At 45.7% G+C, this 21,400-nt stretch overlaps 1 protein-coding gene and 1 long non-coding RNA gene across 8 annotated transcripts in view; one reads left to right on the forward strand and one right to left on the reverse strand.

The window, feature by feature from the left end:
• The first annotated feature begins 4,135 nt into the window (after positions 1 to 4,135).
• Positions 4,136 to 17,326, forward strand: LOC134928348 (uncharacterized). 2 transcript variants are annotated; one of them, XR_010177903.1, is made up of 2 exons: positions 4,136 to 4,568; positions 16,921 to 17,326. It is a non-coding gene; the product is annotated as an uncharacterized LOC134928348 (long non-coding RNA). The 2 variants fall into 2 exon arrangements; XR_010177902.1 differs by having other exon boundaries at positions 4,136 to 4,276.
• Positions 15,021 to 21,400, reverse strand: part of PAG1 (phosphoprotein membrane anchor with glycosphingolipid microdomains 1) — a 477,890-nt gene continuing 471,510 nt past the window's right edge. For all 6 annotated transcript variants that reach the window (XM_063923993.1, XM_063923988.1, XM_063923987.1 and 3 more), the window contains 2 exons: positions 20,583 to 20,642; positions 15,021 to 16,371 (listed from right to left, as the gene is read on the reverse strand). In XM_063923993.1, coding sequence (XP_063780063.1) covers positions 16,018 to 16,371; positions 20,583 to 20,642 — 414 coding nt within the window. In that variant the 3' untranslated portion in view covers positions 15,021 to 16,017. The remainder of the gene's footprint in view (positions 16,372 to 20,582; positions 20,643 to 21,400) is intronic.

The raw sequence follows: 21,400 nt of genomic DNA on the forward strand, positions 1-21,400 counted from the left end.
GGCGGTGATGCAGGGCAGTCTGGAGCGACTGCTGATGCTGACATCTGGTCCGGACTGAAGGACCGGACAACGATTACGGACATGTCGTCTACTGTCACTGCATATGATTCTCTCACCATTGAAAGAATGGTGGAGGATTATATGAGTGACCGCATCCAAGTAGGCACGTCACACAGTCCGTACTTATACTGGCAGGAAAAAGAGGCAATTTGGAGGCCCTTGCACAAACTGGCTTTATTCTACCTAAGTTGCCCTCCCACAAGTGTGTACTCCGAAAGAGTGTTTAGTGCCGCCGCTCACCTTGTCAGCAATCGGCGTACGAGGTTACATCCAGAAAATGTGGAGAAGATGATGTTCATTAAAATGAATTATAATCAATTCCTCCATGGAGACATTGACCAGCAGCAATTGCCTCCACAAAGTACACAGGGAGCTGAGATGGTGGATTCCAGTGGGGACGAATTGATAATCTGTGAGGAGGGGGATGTACACGGTGATATATCGGAGGATGATGATGAGGTGGAGATCGTGCCTCTGTAGAGCCAGTTTGTGCAAGGAACGATTAATTGCTTCTTTTTTGGTGGGGGTCCAAACCAACCCGTCATTTCAGTCACAGTCGTGTGGCAGACCCTGTCACTGAAATGATGGGTTGGTTAAAGTGTGCATGTCCTGTTTATACAACATAAGGGTGGGTGGGAGGGCCCAAGGACAATTCCATCTTGCACCTCTTTTTTCTTTAATTTTTCTTAATTTAATTTAATTAATTAATTTTTCTTAATTTAATTTTTTGCGTCATGTGCTGTTTGGGGAGGGTTTTTTGGAAGGGCCATCCTGCGTGCCACTGCAGTGCCACTCCTAGATGGGCCCGGTGTTTGTGTCGGCCACTAGGGTCGCTTATCTTACTCACACATCTACCTCATTGCGCCTCTTTTTTTCTTTGCGTCATGTGCTGTTTGGGGAGGGTTTTTTGGAAGGGACATCCTGCGTGACACTGCAGTGCCACTCCTAGATGGGCCCGGTGTTTGTGTCGGCCACTAGGGTCGCTTAGCTTACTCACACAGCTACCTCATTGCGCCTCTTTTTTTCTTTGCGTCATGTGCTGTTTGGGGAGGGTTTTTTGGAAGGGACATCCTGCGTGACACTGCAGTGCCACTCCTAGATGGGCCCGGTGTTTGTGTCGGCCACTAGGGTCGCTTATCTTACTCACACAGCTACCTCATTGCGCCTCTTTTTTTCTTTGCGTCATGTGCTGTTTGGGGAGGGTTTTTTGGAAGGGCCATCCTGCGTGCCACTGCAGTGCCACTCCTAGATGGGCCCGGTGTTTGTGTCGGCCACTAGGGTTGCTTATCTTACTCACACAGCTACCTCATTGCGCCTCTTTTTTTCTTTGCGTCATGTGCTGTTTGGGGAGGGTTTTTTGGAAGGGACATCCTGCGTGACACTGCAGTGCCACTCCTAGATGGGCCAGGTGTTTGTGTCGGCCACTAGGGTCGCTTAGCTTACTCACACAGCTACCTCATTGCGCCTCTTTTTTTCTTTGCGTCATGTGCTGTTTGGGGAGGGTTTTTTGGAAGGGACATCCTGCGTGACACTGCAGTGCCACTCCTAGATGGGCCAGGTGTTTGTGTCGGCCACTAGGGTCGCTTAGCTTACTCACACAGCTACCTCATTGCGCCTCTTTTTTTCTTTGCGTCATGTGCTGTTTGGGGAGGGTTTTTTGGAAGGGACATCCTGCGTGACACTGCAGTGCCACTCCTAGATGGGCCAGGTAATTGTGTCGGCCACTAGGGTCGCTTAGCTTACTCACACAGCTACCTCATTGCGCCTCTTTTTTTCTTTGCGTCATGTGCTGTTTGGGGAGGGTTTTTTGGAAGGGACATCCTGCGTGACACTGCAGTGCCACTCCTAGATGGGCCAGGTGTTTGTGTCGGCCACTAGGGTCGCTTAGCTTAGTCATCCAGCGACCTCGGTGCAAATTTTAGGACTAAAAATAATATTGTGAGGTGTGAGGTATTCAGAATAGACTGAAAATGAGTGTAAATTATGGTTTTTGAGGTTAATAATACTTTGGGATCAAAATGACCCCCAAATTCTATGATTTAAGCTGTTTTTTAGTGTTTTTTGAAAAAAACACCCGAATCCAAAACACACCCGAATCCGACAAAAAAAAAATCGGTGAGGTTTTGCCAAAACGCGGTCGAACCCAAAACACGGCCGCGGAACCGAACCCAAAACCAAAACACAAAACCCGAAAAATTTCAGGTGCACATCTCTAATATATATATCACACTAGTACTGCAGCCGGACAGGTATATATTATGTAATGACGGACCTGCTGGACACTGTCTGCAGAATGCGTTTATAAAAACACCACACGACGAGTGTTTAACTTTTTCAGGCAGACAATCACAATATACTGGTGGTCAGCAGACAATCACAATATACTGGTGGTCAGTGGTCACTGGTCAGTCACACTGGCAGTGGCACTCTGGCAGCAAAAGTGTGCACTGTACTTAAAATATGTACTCTTGCTATAACTGCTCCCCAGTCTCCCCCACAATTAAGCTGTGTGAGCAGTGAGCACTCAGCACAGTCAGATAATGATATACAGTATTACATATGATGCAGCACACTGGGCTGAGCACAGATATGGTATGTGACTGTGTCACACTGTGTATCGTTTTTTTTTCAGGCAGAGAACGGATTAATTAAACTGGTGGTGGTCACTGGTCACACTATCAGCAAGTAGTACTCCGTCCTAAGCAGACAATCACAATATACTGGTGGTCAGTGTGGTCACTGGTCAGTCACACTGGCAGTGTGGCACTCTGGCAGCAAAAGTGTGCACTGTACTTAAAATATATTATTTATGTACTCCTGCTCTAACTGCTCCCCAGTCTCCCCCACAATTAAGCTGTGTGAGCAGTGAGCACTCAGCACAGTCAGATATACAGTATTACATATGATGATGCAGCACACTGAGGCTGAGCACAGATATGGTATGTGACTGTGTCACACTGTGTATCGTTTTTTTTCAGGCAGAGAACGGATTAATTAAACTGGTGGTCAATGGTCACACTATCAGCAAGTAGTAGTACTCCAGTCCTAATATGCTCCCCAAAATTAGTAAATACTAAATAGTGTCTCTAACTCTCTACTCTCTTCTCTATAAACGGAGAGGACGCCAGCCACGTCCTCTCCCTATCAATCTCAATGCACGTGTGAAAATGGCGGCGACGCGCGGCTCCTTATACAGAATCCGAGTCTCGCGATAGAATTAGAGCCTCGCGAGAATCCGACAGCTGGATGATGACGTTCGGGCGCGCTCGGGTTAGCCGAGCAAGGCGGGAAGGTTCGAACCTGCCTCGGACCCGTGTAAAAAGGCTGAAGTTCGGGGGGGTTCGGATTCCGAGGAACCGAACCCGCTCATCACTAGTAAGACTCCTACATTTTGTTTATTATGGCAATCAATATTGGGGTATTCTCTGGGGTGTGGGGCTTCCTGGACCTGCCGTGGCTGGACACCCTCGGGGTATCGCAATCTAACATTTATTTTAATACACTATGGCACTTATAGTTTGTTTTATATATGTGTAACACTTTCACACCATACTTTTTCACTCTTCACATTATTCACACATGCAGCAGTAGCTGCTCCTACCTACTTAACTCTTTACTTGTATCTTTCTTGCGGTGCCCTGGGCTTGTCTGGCTGGGTGGCTTTGGGGTGTCCTGCCCCCCTGACCTGAACCCCTGAAGTTAGTGTTAAGGACTTACCCAATGAGAGGCTACCTTGGTGCGGTGGGTAAGCCCATAGCCCTGGCCAGGATTATGCTAAATGTCTTTGGTTATTACAGGTTGAGCTAGTGTGAGACAGTGCACCTGCATCTTTTTCCCTCTGTACATAAATTACACAGGTTCTGAGGCTGATTAAAACCAGGTGACATACAGATTTGAAGTCAGCCAGCCACAGAACCTGTGTAATTCATTAGTGTCCCAGTTTAAAGGGATAGTATGGTCAGCCTACACAAAGGCCCTATTGCTAAGATACCCAGCAGTATCTCCTGACATCACAAAGGCCCTATTGCTGTACTACCCAGCAGTAACTGCTGACATCACAAAGCAGGGTCATATCTACCCCTTGGCTAGGATAGCACTCGGCAGAGTCACCAGCCGAGGAGAGGCACGCCAGGTGGTGTCACCTGCAGCCAGGGGGTAGAATCAAATAGTAGTGACAGTGCCTGGCATGCCCCCCTGGGCAAAGCCTGGATCGAAGGTTCGTACAGCAGACAGCAAAATTGAGATTGACATTATATGTCACACAGTGCATTGCCCCAATTCACATTATGACATACTGTGCCTTCTAATTATATGCCACACTGCCACCCCCATCCAGGGGCGGATAAAGAGAGGAGAGGACCCCTCCACTAAGGCAGCAGCCCCAGCGCTGTAGACTCTGGCCTGGTGCCAGACTACTGCGCATGTTCGTATCACCAGGAAAATAGCTGCCACGCCATTTTCCCAGTGAGTTTTATCTGCAGCACCCACCGCCACAGGACTCTGAAGTGGTAAGTCTAATAAACTTTGTGCAGGGTGTGCAGTGCGCTGGGATAAAGTATGGGATCTCAGCGCTTCAACAGCAGCTGGAGTGATCGGCAGTGGCGGCACTGGGATGGAGCCAGGAGTATCGGGTTCCGGCTGCAGTGCAGTTTAAAGTTGGATAAACAAATAACAAGTGGCGCTTGACGATCAGAAAGTTGAAAACATTTATTTGTATAAAATATATATAAAAGTTACAACAACCTCCCGGGGGTAAGAAACAGTATTAAAATATCACAATAGTATAAATATGCACTGTATTGTAGCTCCGTATTCAAATTGTAATAAAAACATCAGTAGTGAATATTCTTATTTGCATACGATTAATTATTATTAACACCTGGAAGGTGTTAATAATTAATCGTATGCAAATAAGAATATTCACTACTGATGTTTTTATTACAATTTGAATACGGAGCTACAATACAGTGCATATTTATACTATTGTGATATTTTAATACTGTTTCTTACCCCCGGGAGGTTGTTGTAACTTTTATATATATTTTATACAAATAAATGTTTTCAACTTTCTGATCGTCAAGCGCCACTTGTTATTTGTTTATTTAGTTTTGTTTTAAGGGACTGGCAATTCCCTTCTTCAAGAGGCTGCTGACAATCATAGTGCAGTGCTACTCACCTGAGCGCATAGCTTTTTCTCTTTTTTCAGTTTAAAGTTGGCACCGTCCACCAGCCAATCCCGGGCCAGCTGCCAATCAAAAGAAGGGGTGGCTTTTTAAAATCTGGTGCTAGCCAATCATGGCCAACTGGCAGCTTCTCATTGCCCGACAGTCCGCAATTGGAGCCAGATCTAAAAAGCGGCCCCTTCTTTTGATTGGTAGCCGGTCCGCGAGCCGGGATTGGCTGGTGGGTCGGTGCCAGCTTTAAACTCCGTAGACTGAGGGGACGGGGTGAGAGGAGAAAGAATCAGGTGGTGACAGGGAATTAGTTTCTGAGCGAGGGAAGCAGGGGGTGCGGGGGATTGCCTAACAGGGTATAAAACATACTTTATTTGTGTAAAGCGAGTATTAAATGCAGTGTGAAAGGAGTATTAGAACACAGTTGCAGCAGTTTTCACTCTATATGCATTAATAGGTGTGATTAAGCCGTTACCATCCAATGAGACGGAGCTTTGCACCTTTAGCAAAATCAGACCCTATTACATTTGGACCATGAGGTTAGCCCTCTCTACTAGAGGAGACAGCATAGGCCGTCCGGTCACACCTTCAGCTAGGTCTGCTGTAATGATTGCCTTTGTCAGTCATCTTAATACAGAGCTGATTAAAACAAAAACACGTTAGTTAGAGTAACTGCAACTCGGTCCGTACACTCAAGAGCACCACTCCCCAACCAGCACAGAACAAAATCGTAATATAGTGGTTACTAAAATGTAAGGACAACCTTGTACGCAAATATTGAGAACAACTGCACATGGCATGTTCCATGTGGAAGTTTCAGACTCCGGTTGCAAGATATCTCTTGAGGAACATAGTGGCAAAATAATTGTTGAGTGCAATGCCTTTAGAGGGTCAAGAAGGCATCCTATGCACCCATACCTGTGTTGATGATCACCCGATGCGGCCCGCACTCCCCTAGTCACTGGGTGCGTCTGCAATGTAAGTGGGCAGAAGCTAAACTGCAGCATACATTAGGGTACCCCAGCCGGGTGTGGATCATCAAATCGACAGTATCTAGGTCGACAATGTTTAGGTCGACCACTATAGGTCGACAGGGTTGGAAGGTCGACAGGGTTTCTAGGTCGACAGGTCGACATGAGGTTGTTGTTTTTTTTGGTGTCGTTTCTTCGTAGTGTGACCGGGAACCCCAATTAGTGCACAGTGTCCCCTCGCATAGCGAGCGAACTTCGGGCAAGGGCAGATTACCGTTCCAATCGTAGTCCACGTGGATCGTTAAGTATGAAAAAGTTCAGAAAGAAAAAAAAGTGAAAAACTCATGTCGACCTTCCAACCCTGTCGACCTAGTGACTGTAGACCTATAGTGGTCGACCTAAACATTGTCGACCTTCAGACCGGATCCCACCCCAGCCATAGCAGCTGGAATTCAGAATGGCCACTAAGTAATATTATGGTTCCTGTTCTACTTAAACTCAACCTAAATTCAAAGTATTCCCTCAGAACTGTGTAATAAATACTGGGCAATATAGTATTTCCTACGTAAACCAACCTGTTTAGACAAGAAGAACATCACATCTGAAGTAATGATTTCACTTTGTATGCTGACAAAAAAATAAAATGAAATCCAGTATTCCTTTAATGTGCAGGCAAACGATGAGAAGGGAGTAAGAAAAATTCCCTTTGATTTCACACAGTAACAATCCTGATGTGGGAGCTCCCCTGCATGCAGGAAACAGCATAGTTACTGTCCAGTGTCCGCATAATCAATCTTAGCACTTATTGTCCTTTTTAACGTTATAAAAACACATTTAGATCCTTTCAAAAGATATACAATAAAAGTCACGTCCCAAGATTTTAGCTGTTATTTATACGGTAATTCTTGTACAGTAGTTGTGCAGTACAATCGTTTTCAGGGTAATATTATGTCTATTATAAAAAAAAAAAAATCACAACAGAACAAAAATTAAAGCATTTGTATAGTGAGGTGTGGTTACACCTACAGACACCTCCTCGCAGTATCCCATTACATTAAACGGCAACGCTGCGGTTAAGGGCCCCATACACTAATGCAACATGTCGGACTCTCATGTCGCAGGTGATCACCCCGGCAGCCTCCCATGCGGCAGGATTGCATAAGATACATTGTATGCGGTCCTTTTGCTTACGATGTATCTTGTGTGATCCCAGCCATGCCTGCGGGATCCGACATGTCGTAGTGCAGCACAGTCAATCTAGGGGACCCGATCCGATACTCACGGGACCGCGCTTCTGATTGGATTGGATGTAAAACACATCTGAAATGTCCGATTTCATCCAATATATCGGCCCGAATGGCCGAAATCGGATGAAATCGGGCATTAATGTTCTAGTGTATGGGGCCCTTTACTTTGCTGGGCATGGATCTCTGACTGATGGGACGAGGAGGTAATGTACAGTGTGCCACTACACACGTGGCTCCAACCACAGGTAACGGGACTGGAGACTACTTTCTAGTGACAACATGGTACATTGCTTGGCATTCAACACTGTGCACCATGTACCCCCAGCACGGTCAGAGCAGTCCCATAACGGGCAGATAATTCAGCGGTGGGAATGGCAGTGGAGAGACTGCATGAGGACTACTTACAGGGAGAGGATGTCTGTAGATGGAATTCCCACTGGAGAAATCCAGAAAACATGGCATAATGTAAGAACAAATAATATAGTTGGTAAATAAGTGCAAACTGAATCTAACAAAAACAACATTTGCCTGGCTGCTATAGATTACAGTCATTTCACCTTCTTATTTGCTAGTACCATAGTAATACATAGTATATTACACCTCTCCTATCACACTTGGTAGAACTATTGGCGCATGGACAATAAGTGAACAAGGAAGTTGTGTCTGTCCCAGACCAAAAGCTGGGAAATATTCACACATTTAGCCAATAGCTGGTTATGGATGATTGCAGATTTAAGGGATAGTCAACCCACAATATTTGTATTTTAGTATATGAAAGAGTCAGGACGGCCATTAGAAAAGCTGCGTCACAGTATGAAGAGGGGTGTGGCCACTGTGTGAGTTGGGGCTTTCGGGACCCAATCCACAGATGTTGTGCCACCAGTACCATTGGCTGCACCAGGTTGCGCGTGTGGTTATGCCTCTTTGGCAGGCCGTGGCCTCCGAGACTCTCAGCGACCTGGGACAGAGTAACACTTTACCCACATTCACAAATGTATGTACGTAAAACGTATATTAAAACCGGAGCTACCTGAGATAAAAGTTGAATTCAAGGAAGGAGGGTTTTCTCTGCACTGATTCTCCTCTGTCAGCTTCTGAGCAGCCTGCAAGTAAAAGGTTCTTCATCTCAGTCACAGAACGGGGAATTTGCAGGTACATCTGTGCTGTTCTCTAATAGCACACTATTATTCTATGTTGGAGTTTGGGGTTAGTGTTTCTTTAAGGAGAACTGTATAGCACAGTGTGAACAGTCCTGAGTTCAGCCGTCTGATCCTGTGGCATATATCAATAACACGCTGCTTGGGGTTTGGAGCAGGCGGTCTGTGTGTGGTGCCGCCGTCCAGGGTCTTCAGGGTGGCACTGTCCCTGTCCCACAGTAACTGCAATTGGCTTGCAGGGTGCCGTTCCAGCCAGTAGAGCTTCTGCAGAGCTGCCTTTAGTGTCCAAAGGATGCTCCAGACACACCCTGCAGCTTCTAAAGCCACCGGTTAAGGGCACTGCTTTTCTGCCTTGGCCTATGGCCCTACCCTCTCAGCAGAACATCATGAAGTCATATGTTAGGAGCTGTGGGACCAGGGCAGAAAATCTCCCTGCTCCAGCACTGGACGTTATATTAGGCACACTAACAGTTCAGGTTTAAATAAGAATTTACTCACCGGTAATTCTATTTCTCGTAGTCCGTAGTGGATGCTGGGAACTCCGTAAGGACCATGGGGAATAGCGGGCTCCGAAGGAGGCTGGGCACTCTAGAAAGATCTTAGACTACCTGGTGTGCACTGGCTCCTCCCACTATGACCCTCCTCCAAGCCTCAGTTAGGTACTGTGCCCGGACGAGCGTACACAATAAGGAAGGATTTTGAATCCCGGGTAAGACTCATACCAGCCACACCAATCACACCGTACAACTCGTGATATGAAACACAGTTAACAGTATGAAACAATAGAGCCTCTCAACAGATGGCTCAACAATAACCCGATTTAGTTAACCATAACTATGTACAAGTATTGCAGATAAACCGCACTTGGGATGGGCGCCCAGCATCCACTACGGACTACGAGAAATAGAATTACCGGTGAGTAAATTCTTATTTTCTCTAACGTCCTAGTGGATGCTGGGAACTCCGTAAGGACCATGGGGATTATACCAAAGCTCCCAAACGGGCGGGAGAGTGCGGATGACTCTGCAGCACTGAATGAGAGAACTCCAGGTCCTCCTCAGCCAGGGTATCAAATTTGTAGAATTTTTGCAAACGTGTTTGCCCCTGACCAAGTAGCTGCTCGGCAAAGTTGTAAAGCCGAGACCTCTCGGGCAGCCGCCCAAGATGAGCCCACCTTCCTTGTGGAATGGGCATTGACAGATTTTGGCTGTGGCAGGCCTGCCACAGTATGTGCAAGCTGAATTGTACTACAAATCCAACGAGCAATAGTCTGCTTAGAAGCAGGAGCACCCAGCTTGTTAGGTGCATATAGGATAAACAGCGAGTCAGATTTTCTGACTCTAGCCGTTCTGGAAACATATATTTTCAGTGCCCTGACAACGTCTAGCAACTTGGAGTCCTCCAAGTCCCTAGTAGCCTAGGCACCACAATAGGCTGGTTCAGGTGAAACGCTGACACCACCTTTGGGAGAAACTGGGGACGAGTCCTCAATTCTGCCCTATCCATATGGAAAATCAAATAAGGGCTTTTACAAGACAAATCCGCCAACTTTGATACTCGCCTGGCAGAAGCCAAGGCCAATAACATAACCACCTTCCACGTGAGATATTTCAGATCCACGGTGTTTAGTGGTTCAAACCAATGTGATTTTAAGAAACTCAACACCACGTTGAGATCCCAAGGTGCCACAGGAGGCACAAACGGGGGCTGACTCTGCAGCACTCCTTTTATAAATGTCTGAACTTCAGGTACTGAAGCTAGTTCTTTTTGAAAGAAAATCGACAGAGCCGAGATCTGTACCTTAATGGAACCCAATTTAAGGCCCATAGTCACTCCTGCTTGCAGGAAATGCAGAAATCGACCTAGTTGAAATTCCTCTGTTGGGGCCCTTTCGGCCTCACACCATGCAACATATTTTCGCCATATGCGGTGATAATGAGTTGCTGTAACCTCTTTCCTGGCTTTAGTAAGCGTAGGAATGACTTCCTCCGGAATGCCCTTTTCCTTCAGGATCCGGCGTTCAACCGCCATGCCGACAAACGCAGCTGCGGTAAGTCTTGGAACAGACAGGGCCCCTGCTGCCGCAGGTCCTGTCTGAGTGGCAGAGGCCATGGGTCCTCTGATATAAATTCTTGAAGTTCTGGGTACCAAGCTCTTCTTGGCCATCCACGAGTATCGTTCTTACTCCTCGCCTTCTTATTATTCTCAGTACCTTTGGTATGAGAGGCAGAGGGGAGAACACATAAACCGACTGGTACACCCACGGTGTTACCAGAGCGTCCATAGCTATCGCCTGAGGGTCCCTTGACCCGGTGCAATATCTTTTATAGCTTTTTGTTGAGGCGGGACGCCATCATGTCCACCTGTGGCCTTTCCCAATGGTGTACAATCCTATTGGAAGACTTCTGGAGGAAGTCCCCATTCTCCCGGGTGGAGGTCGTGTCTGTTGAGAAGATCTGCTTCCCAGTTGTCCACTCCGGGAATGAACACTGCTGACAGTGCTAACACATGATTTTCCGCCTATCGGAGAATCCTTGTGGCTTCTGCCATCGCCATCCTGCTTCTTGTGCCGCCCTGTTGGTTTACATGGGCGACTGCCGTGATGTTGTCTGATTGGATCAGTACCGGCTGGTTTTGAAGCAGAGGCCTTGCCGGCCTCAGGGCATTGTAAATGGCCCTCAGGTCCAGAATATTTATGTGTAGGGAAATAACCTGACTTGACCAAAGTCCCTGGAAATTTCTTCCCTGTGTGACTGCCTCCCAGCCTCAAAGGCTGGAATCCATGGTCACTAGGACCTAGTCCTGTATGCCGAACCTGCGGCCCTCTTGAAGATGGGCACTCTGCAGCCACCACAGTAGAGATACCCTGGTCCTTGGAGACAGGGTTATCAGCCTATGCATCGGAAGATGCGATCCGGACCACTTGTCCAACAGGTCCCTCTGAAAAGTTCTTGTATGGAACCTGCCTAATGGGATTGCTTCGTAGGAAGCTACCATTTTTCCCAGGACTCGCGTGCAATGATGCACCGCTACCTATTTTGGCTTCAGGAGGTCTCTGACTAGAGATGACAACTCCTTGGCTTTCTCCTCCGGGAGAAACACTATTTCTGGTTTATGTCCAGAACCATCCCCAGGAACAGTAGACGTGTCATAGGAACCAGCTGTGACTTTGGACTGTTTAGAATCCAACCATGCTGTTGTAGCACTTTCCAAAATAGTGCTACCCCGACTACCAACTGCTCCTTGGACTTCGCCCTTATAACGAGATTGTCCAAGTACGGGATAATTACAACTCCCTTTTTTTTTTTTTTTTTTGAAGGAGTATCAACATTTCGGCCATTACCTTGATAAAACACCCTCGGTGCCATGTACAGTCCAAACGGCAGTGTCTGGACTTGGTAATGGTAATCCTGTACCACAAATCTGAGGTACTCCTGGCGAGGATGGTAAATGGGGACATGCAGGTAAGCATCCTTGATGTCCCAGGATACCATGTAATCCCCCTCGTCCAGGCTTGGAATAACCGCCCTGAGCGATTCCATCTTGAACTTGAATTTTTGTGTTCAAGGATTTTAAATATAAAATGGGTCACACCGAACCATGCGGTTTCGGTACCCCAACCCGTGTGGAATAGTAACCCCGTCCTTGTTGAAGTAGGGGCACCTTGAGTATTACCTGCTGGGAATACCGCTTATTAATTGCCTCTAGCACAGCCTCCCTGCCTGAGGGAGTTGTCAGCAAGGCATATTTTAGGAAACGGCTGGGGGGAGACATCTCGAATTCCAGCTTGTACCCCTGAAATACTACTTGAAAGAAACAGGGGTCCACCTGTGAGCGAGCCCACTAATTGCTGAAATTTTTGAGACGGCCCCCCACCGTACCTGGCTACACCTGTGGAGCACCCGCGTCATGGTGTGGCCTCACAGGAGGCGGGGGAAGAATCTTGATTCTGGGAACAGGCTGACTGGTGCAGCTTTTTTCCCCTACCCTTGTCTCTGTACAGAAAGGAAGCGCCATTTGACCCGCTTGCTTTTCTGAAGCCGAAAGGACTGTACCTTTGTCTGTGAGGAAACCTGAGGTAAAATTATTTCTTCCCAGCAGTTGCTGTGGATACGAGGTCCCAGAGACCATCCCCAAATAATTCCTCACCCTTATAAGGCTCTCTATGCGCTTTTTAAGTCAGCATCACCTGTCAAGTGACAGGTCTCTAATACCCTCCTGACAGAATGGACATTACATTTATTTTGGATGCCAGCCGGCAAAATATCCCTCTGTGCATCCCCCATATATAAGACGACGTCTTTAATATGTTTTTATGTTTGCCAACTAGTATCCCTGTTTGACAGGGTCACCGACCACGCTGCAGCAGCACTATCTGCAGGTCTCAGTCTAGTACCTGAGTGTGTAAATACAGACTTCAGGATAGCCTCCTGTTTTTTATCAACAGGTACCTATTAAAGTGGCCGTATCCTAAGATGGCAGTGCCACCTTTTTTGACAAACGTGTGAGCGCCTTATCCACCCTAGGGAATATCTCCCAGCGTAACTTATCCACCTGGCGGGAAAGGGTACGCCATCAGTAACTTTTTATAAATTACCAGTTTCTTAACGGGGGAACCCACGCTTTCACACACTTCATTTATTCATCTGATGGGGGAACAAAACACTGCCTGTTTTTTCTCCCCAAACCTAAAACCCATTTTTAGAGGTGCTTGGGTTAAAGTCAGAAATGTATAACACATTTTTTATTGCCGGGATCACGTCACGGATGTTCCTAGTGGATTGTGTATATGTCTCCACCTTGTCGACACTGGAGTCAGACTCCGCGTCGACATCTGTGTCTGCCATCTGAGAGAGCGGGCGTTTTTGAGCCCCTGATGGCCTTTGAGACGCCTGGGCAGGCGCGGGCTGCGAAGCCGGCTGTCCCACAGCTGTTACGTCATCCACCCTTTTATGTAAGGAGTTGACACTGTCGGTTAATACCTTTCACCTATCCATCCACTCTGGTGTCGGCCCCACAGGGGGCGACATCATATATATCGGCCTCTGTTCTGTCACCATATAAGCCTCCTCATTCAACATGTCGACACAGCCGTACCGACACACCGCAGACACACAGGGAATGCTCTAAACGAGGACAGGACCCACAAAAGCCCTTTGGGGGGACAGAGTAAGAGTATGCCAGCACACACCAGAGCGCTATATATATACAGGGACTAACTGAGTTATGTCCCTAATAGCTTTTATATAATATACTGTATACAGTGCCAAATTTAATGCCCCCCCTCTCTTTTCCCTCTTACTGTGCAGGGAAGAGCCAGGGAGCTTCCCTCCAGCCGAGCTGTGAGGGAAAAATGGTGCCAGTGTGCTGAGGATAGGCTCCGCCCCTTTTTCGCGGCCTATTCTCCCGTTTTTTATGGAATTCTGGCAGGGGTATTTACCTCATATATAGCCCCTGGGGCCATATATTGAGGTATTTTAGCCAGCCAAGGTGTTTTTATTGCTGCCTCAGGGCGCCCCCCCCAGCGCCCTGCACCCTCAGTGACCGGAGTGTGAAGTGTGTGAGAGGAGCAATGGCGCACAGCTGCAGTGCTGTGCGCTACCTTGGTGAAGACAGAGTCTTCATGCCGCCGATTTTCCGGACCATCTTCTTGCTTCTGGCTCTGTAAGGGGGACGGCGGCGCGGCTCCGGGACCGAACATCAAGGCTGGGCCTGCGGTCGATCCCTCTGGAGCGAATGGTGTCCAGTAGCCTAAGAAGCCCAATCCGGCTGCAAGCAGGCGAGTTCGCTTCTTCTCCCCTTAGTCCCTCGCTGCAGTGAGCCTGTTGCCAGCAGGTCTCACTGAAAATAACAAATTCTAAGACTATAACTTTCTAAGAGCTCAGGAGAGCCCCTAGTGTGCATCTAACCTCGGCCGGGCACGAAATCTAACTGAGGCTTGGAGGAGGGTCATAGTGGGAGGAGCCAGTGCACACCAGGTAGTCTAAGATCTTTCTAGAGTGCCCAGCCTCCTTCGGAGCCCGCTATTCCCCATGGTCCTTACGGAGTTCCCAGCATCCACTAGGACGTTAGAGAAAAGTATTTCCATGCTTGAGCTCAGGTGATTTATTTAGTACCTCAGTCATTTTGATTTAACCATATGTACTAAAGTATGGATATCCCTAAAACCAGGAGTATTGGTGTGCTCTCAGAACAGAGTTTGAGAAGCTCTGCATTACAGGAACCTACCCTCCAGGAGAATTTCATCACAAATACTGAAATGTAAACCAGACTTCTGGAAGCATTTATATCAGGACGCTAGAAGTCTGCAGCAATATATTTTCACTGTAACTTAAAGAATCATTTAATAATGGACTCCAGTACCAGGTTATGTATTATCCCATTCTTACATTACAATCCTGGGATCACACATGTTCTAAAAGCCTTTATTATTGGCTGTAAGAAAAAGTAATCTTTTGAAATTGCCAACGCTGTTAAAATCATAAAACATGGGCTACAACTGAATAACCAGCATTTTGTGTAATAACTCTTAAGGTGCACACACACGGTGCGACAGGCACTTCACTTTCCTTACGATTTTCACTATATAGTCAAAATCATAAGGAAAGTTAGTGCATATTGCACCGTGTGTACACAGCTTACGATGTCGATGCGCGGCCCCGCGAGATCGGCATCGCAAGGAAAAATAGACTGTGCAGGCAGCCCAACATTGACTATATCAGCGGGGCCGAAGCGTTAATGTTGGGCACACGGAGCATCACGCCGTGTGTACACACCTTTGCCCTAATGCTTTGTCACCCTCTTCCCTGTATTATAGCAAAATATTTCCTTTAGGAAATGTTACACATTCCCAATATTTACAAAGTGTGAAATAGAACTCAACTTTGCAATTCGTTTTTTAGAGGGGGAAAAAGCGCAATTCTGATTATCCTGGTATGTGTTGCTAATAAAAAGCCTTAAAAAGAAACTTCTAGCAACAGTGACTATAAGCTATAACCAAACTTACTAACAAAACCGATCAATACAAAAAAACAAATACACAAACAATTTTCAAATTAAATACAGGTTCAATGATAATAAAATATACATCTGACTACAACTGATTATTCTTCTTCATTAAAGTATTCTATAAAGAGGACACATGAATACCTAACTGCTTACTCCGTATGGGGTCATCCAGTTTTTAGACAATATTTCAATTTACCTATAAAGAAAATAAATGGCACATAAAAAAAAATAGCTCAATGTCACAACTCAATGTCTTCATGCAGCCGGGAGACAGTTCTTGTATGCAAACCTGTGCTTTTTCTTTGACGTAAATCCATGACTAGGCAGGGTACATGAAGAACCCATTCAAAGGATTGTGCTATATCAGTTAGAAAATAATAATAATACTTTTTTGCACTCTTTAAAGTTTAGTGTAGTCTCCATTTTGTTGCAGATCACCAATGCTTTCATAGTCGCTCTCACCATGTGGTAGCACGCCCTGACCAGCACCAGAGAGAGCAGTAGTCCTCTCCTCTCTTTGGCTTATGGCAGAAATGGCTTCATATTCCGGGTTAGGTATGCCATTTATTATCTCAATTGAAGCTGGCAAATCAATAATGTTGGGGCTTTTATCAATATCCCTCACTGTAGCATAAGTTCCATTGCAGCTCGTTGGCGATATCTCAACATCTTGGATGTAGGAATAATGGGAGAGGTCTTCTTGAAGTCTCAGAGATTGTCCGGTTCTAGACACACTTGAATACATTGCAGAAATCTGCAATCAAAAGACACAAGATATTGGTGACATTATTCAAAAAAGCATTTCATGAGTAGGTTCATTAAAGGGCATGACGCTGCGCAGAACGTATGTTTGTTCTCCAGAAGCAAGTGTCTCAAAGTGTGGGTGATGCAGAGTGGTACACTTGTGACTCAGAGGGCATAACTAGTGTGTAATGGTTCACTCTTGCATAGATAGGGATCTGTGAGGAAGTGCCGACGCATCTGCCGGCTATGCAGACTTGGGCGTAGGTGTAAATACAAGTGCTTAGACGTGTCTTTTGCTCCAAACATAGGCAAGTGTGTGCTGGTGATCATGAGTGATAGGAAACCAGGCACATACACAGGGGGCCGGGGCACTGGAAGATGCGTACAACGCTGCATACAGCCAAATGTATGTATTTTATCAACACACACAATGCAGGAGAACATACAGGCGATTTCCATCCAGCTCTGCATGAGGCTGTTCCATTAAATATGAAATTATCTTTAAAGAACTCGGCTGAATTGGAATACATATGTTTTCACATTTTTCTTCCTTATACAGGGTGAAACATGAAGAGATGGCTTCAAATTTGACGTTACACTGTTATTCCTACATTTATAGTTAGACAATTAGTGCCACCACAGAAAGTCACCTTAAAAGAAATGAACTAGTTCTCACAATATGATGATAACTAGTATGAGTACTGTATTAAAGGTATGTCACAGGTTATCGGGTTAGACGCAAGCTGTCAGTACTGTCGAGTAGCAGAAACCTCTAAAAGAACAGGATTTCTTTGACTCAGATAGACACCAAAATGAGGTGGAAGGTCTTGCCTCTAAACTGAGCCGCAGATAGCATTGTTGGGTGGACCAGAAACACGACCTCACTGGAAGCTTCCTGTTAGGGATCGTGAGATGCTGATCCCATACTGAGCAGAGAAATAATGAATGAAATGTAATGCTCTTCATGTTATTGTGATGTTCTGTTTTGTGCTTTCTCCGTGGTCATGCTTTGCAGTACTACCATTAGAAATGGTATCAAAGCTTAAGATGGTAGATAGATGCTCATGGGTAAGTCATTATTACTACATCACTACTGTCAATGATATTCTGGAAGGCCTAGTGATGTGACTGGGCCACTGATCACTGCAAGCAGTTCACAACTCAACAAAGTTTGTTCAATGTGGAAGTGAATGTTTTGACCAGTTGACACTGCATAGCCAGGCGTAATAGCGGTTACTGTTGACAAGGAGCATACGTGTGCTCATATGTGCTTTACAGTGTCCATTTTCACTTGGGCCTATATAAATTAAGAGTTGCTTACAGATGTATTCTCCTACATCCTTGCTGCAATCACATTATACAGCCCTTCTATTCACGCCATGCCGCGGCATGACTCTATAGCGCAGAGCTACTTTTTCCATTTAAATGTGTCTAAGTCGCAGGACTATGTGAATAGGATGCACAAGCAGCTTACACTGATTAAAATGATATGCGATTCTGTGTGCGACTGTGGCTGTATCTGCATAGGTAATGCTTTGCTACAGTGTCTTCCTGGAAATGACTGTAATGTTGCATTTCATATGCAGATACAGCTGCAGTTGCACACAGAACATTGGCATACCGCATATAATTTTAATCAACATAAGCTGCTTGTGTGTCACAGTCGCACAGCGATTTTAAAAAGACAAATTTTTTGGCAAAAAAGATGGCCGAGCATAGCAGAGCTGCCCGCTAACTCATGCCAGGAATCTTGTGCTGCATAGCGTATTGAGGCAAGATGTATGAGGAGACATCTATATTCCCAGTTCCCGTCTAGCACTCTCCTACATTTACAAATCACCTTAAAACCACTTGACCTGTGGTGAATACGGAGACGTTTGCAAGCCAGAGCTGTGGTGCAGAGACATTGTTGGTATCTCAGTGCTTACACATTTCTTACATACTGGGCGGGATGTACTAAACAGAAAATGCGGTAAACTCCCTGTTTACCGCATTTCCTGATGTACTAAGCCCCGGCCGCCAGGTCAGCGCCGCGGCGGGGTACGCCAGCTTTAGCTGGCGTACATCCATAGAAGCCTATGGGGCTTCTCTCCGCGGCGCTGTGTGAGGGATCCGATCGGATCCCTCCCAGCATGCCCTGCGGCCGCCACCGTCACCCCGCGCATGCGCAGACTGACTTCTGGGGCCGAATCCCGGAAGTCAGGCTGCCGCTGCGCATCGCGGAGGACAGCTCTTATCGGAAGAGCTGTCCTCCGCAATGCTGATCGCATATGTTAGTACATATGCGATCAGCATCGTGGCGCAGGGCGGCGATGGGCGGCGATGTACATTAGTACATCCCGCCCACTGAGAGAATTTGTAGTCAATGTGTAACTCTGGCTTTTTAAACAACGTCCTTGTGTCCTATGGTTCGTCCCAGGAAGCAGCCGTATGTAGTGGTAAGACCTGAATCAGGTCTATTCCAGTCTGCTTTTTTAGGGATGATTGGATAAATTAGATGAGAGCAGTGGAGACATACTGGATCATCCAGCGATTCTCAAGGTTCCTTTCATTTATGCAAAAATGTAAAAAAGATCTGGGACTATATTACCGACCACTTTTAGGGAGAGTGTGTTGATTGTTGAATTGAATACAGAGACAAGGTTGCAGGTGCACAATTCAAACACTAATATACTATATATTTTTTTTATACTATTCATTGCAATAAAGTTTAGCATTTTGAGTGAGGTTCTTCGCATAGTTATGGCCATAATTAACGGCTTGCCCACCGCGTCCAGGTGACCTTGTTAATCGGGCAAGTCCCTAACATATTGGGGGGTATAAATCTAGGGCACAGGACACCCCAAACCCAAGCAGCCGAGTGACCCCAGGGCAACACTAGAGAGAAAAAATATATAGTGAAGAGAGTGAAGATAGGTTAGTGAGAGAGGCTGCTGAAAAACAGCAGTGGTAAAATAGTGAGAGGTAACGTGGTGAGAAATAAAGTGGTGAGAGGTAACGAAGTGAGAAATAAAGTGGTGAGAGGTAAAGTAGTGAGAAGTGAAGGTGGGAAACGAGTTACATTGAAACAACACACACAATAAGGATGAAAGGAAATATGAAAATAAGTGTTAGCCTGTGTTGCTCCTGAGTACAAACAGCCACAGCAGTCCAGGGGGACCCACGCCCCTGAAATACAGCCCCATCTGACAATATAATATACATTTGTGCAGGACTCACCTTGCTCTGCATGCAGTCTAAGAAATGTCAGGAACCTAATTAAAACCAATATATAGGACAGGTGGGCGTGGGTGCTACCACCAGGCAGAAGGGATCTCCGGCCTTCTATTGTGTATGTAAATACACAGCATTAGGTATAAGGGGAGGGGTCCTGTGGTGCACACCGGTAATGAGAGGTGCGACCCTACGGAGACCTGTTGAATTGATCAGAAGCCCCCCAGCACACTTCCCTACCCATTATCCAGTATGTTACCTGCTGCTACTGTGCATGGCAAAGAAGACTCCTAATCCACTGTAAGAGACTGTGCTTGGTGATTGGGTCACAAAAGGGTATATAACCGAGCGCCTCTTCCTGCATCAGTATATGAGGAGTGCCGAGTGGCAGTGGAGACAGCATTGGGGAAGGAAGGGCATTTCAGCGAATGGCCAAGAGAGCCGCAACAGCTGTGATTATCAGATTTCATTGTACATGCACAAGGTGGGTTCTTATGTCAACTGAATAGGGATTACTTACACTTTATGGAAAATTAAACATTATTATCTTATGTACTGTAACTGGCTCAGTCATTTGCATGCTGGCCGTAGCTTCCATTTAATAGTGTTTACTTAACTGTGGAGAACTTGAATGTGGTAAATACATTTAGGGTTAGCAGGAGGCTTAAAGAAATATTCCAAATGACACCAGATTTCTGAGCAATGGTAAGAGTAGCTAGTAGTGTATCAAGGATACAGCAATCAATCAAAGTAATTTGCTAAAAATCAGGAAGAGCTAATGGAAGAATAAGTTGGTCTGGAGAATAGAGAAGAGGACAGAGGGTTGATTTTCGTCCTATACCACATTACATTCTACATTCTTCCCCACTGACAAGCACAAGTCACTTGTCTATCAGCCCTGACATCAAACATCAGTTGCAGTATTGGACAGGGGTGCAAAGAAAAAAATCCTATATATAAATACAGTGGGCTTCCATATGGTAATTATAACGATCGCTTAATACATACATCATCTTCTGTCAGGCATGGGTCTTCTTCCCGAGATTTGTAGGATAGATGACTCTGTCTCTAAAGAAAAGAAAGATCAATATGTGAGCTTTTTCTTTGAAGACATACTTTTATTTCTTCTTGCCCTAATCCTCCAGGGTTATATTACCAGGATTCTGGAACAAAGGCTTTCCATTTGTGAGTTTATTAGGGAAGTGAATATATAAACTGAATAGACAATTTCCATACAAAAGGAATCTGCCTGCATTCAGAGGTCTGTCAGCCTGCATGTCATCCTTCCCTATTAATACATTGTAGTTCCATATCTGAACTGTTACAGGATCTCTTTGCAAAATAAATGTATTTTTGCATTTGTAGCAACCATCTTTTATAAACTGTTCATTTCGCCACAGCCAGCAGAAAACCGGTAATTAAAATAAATCAGTAAATTGGCCAAAAAAATCAATTCTCTAATATTACAAAAATAAAATATATATTACTTATAGCCAACTCAGGAACAGCATTTCTAAGCAGAATCAGAGTGGAGAAATGTAATTAATGTAAATGTCCATTGATCTGTGTCAGGCTCAGGAAAGACTCCTCAAGATACATATTTTCAATTATGTACACATGGAGCTAGAAATACGAGAACTATATGAAACAATATTTGCCTCATGACGCATTTCACTGTAAATTTAGCAGTGTTCCTCTAACAACAGCACAAAGCATATTTAGTTTAGAGCATTTTTCTCGACAAAGGGCCTTATCCATAGACCGACGCAGGTCACACTGTTGCGTGTCTTTGGATGCAGCAGAGATGTGAAAATATGGTAATGCAG

Source organism: Pseudophryne corroboree, chromosome 5 (genome assembly GCF_028390025.1).
Source record: "Pseudophryne corroboree isolate aPseCor3 chromosome 5, aPseCor3.hap2, whole genome shotgun sequence".
NCBI lineage: Eukaryota > Metazoa > Chordata > Amphibia > Anura > Myobatrachidae > Pseudophryne > Pseudophryne corroboree.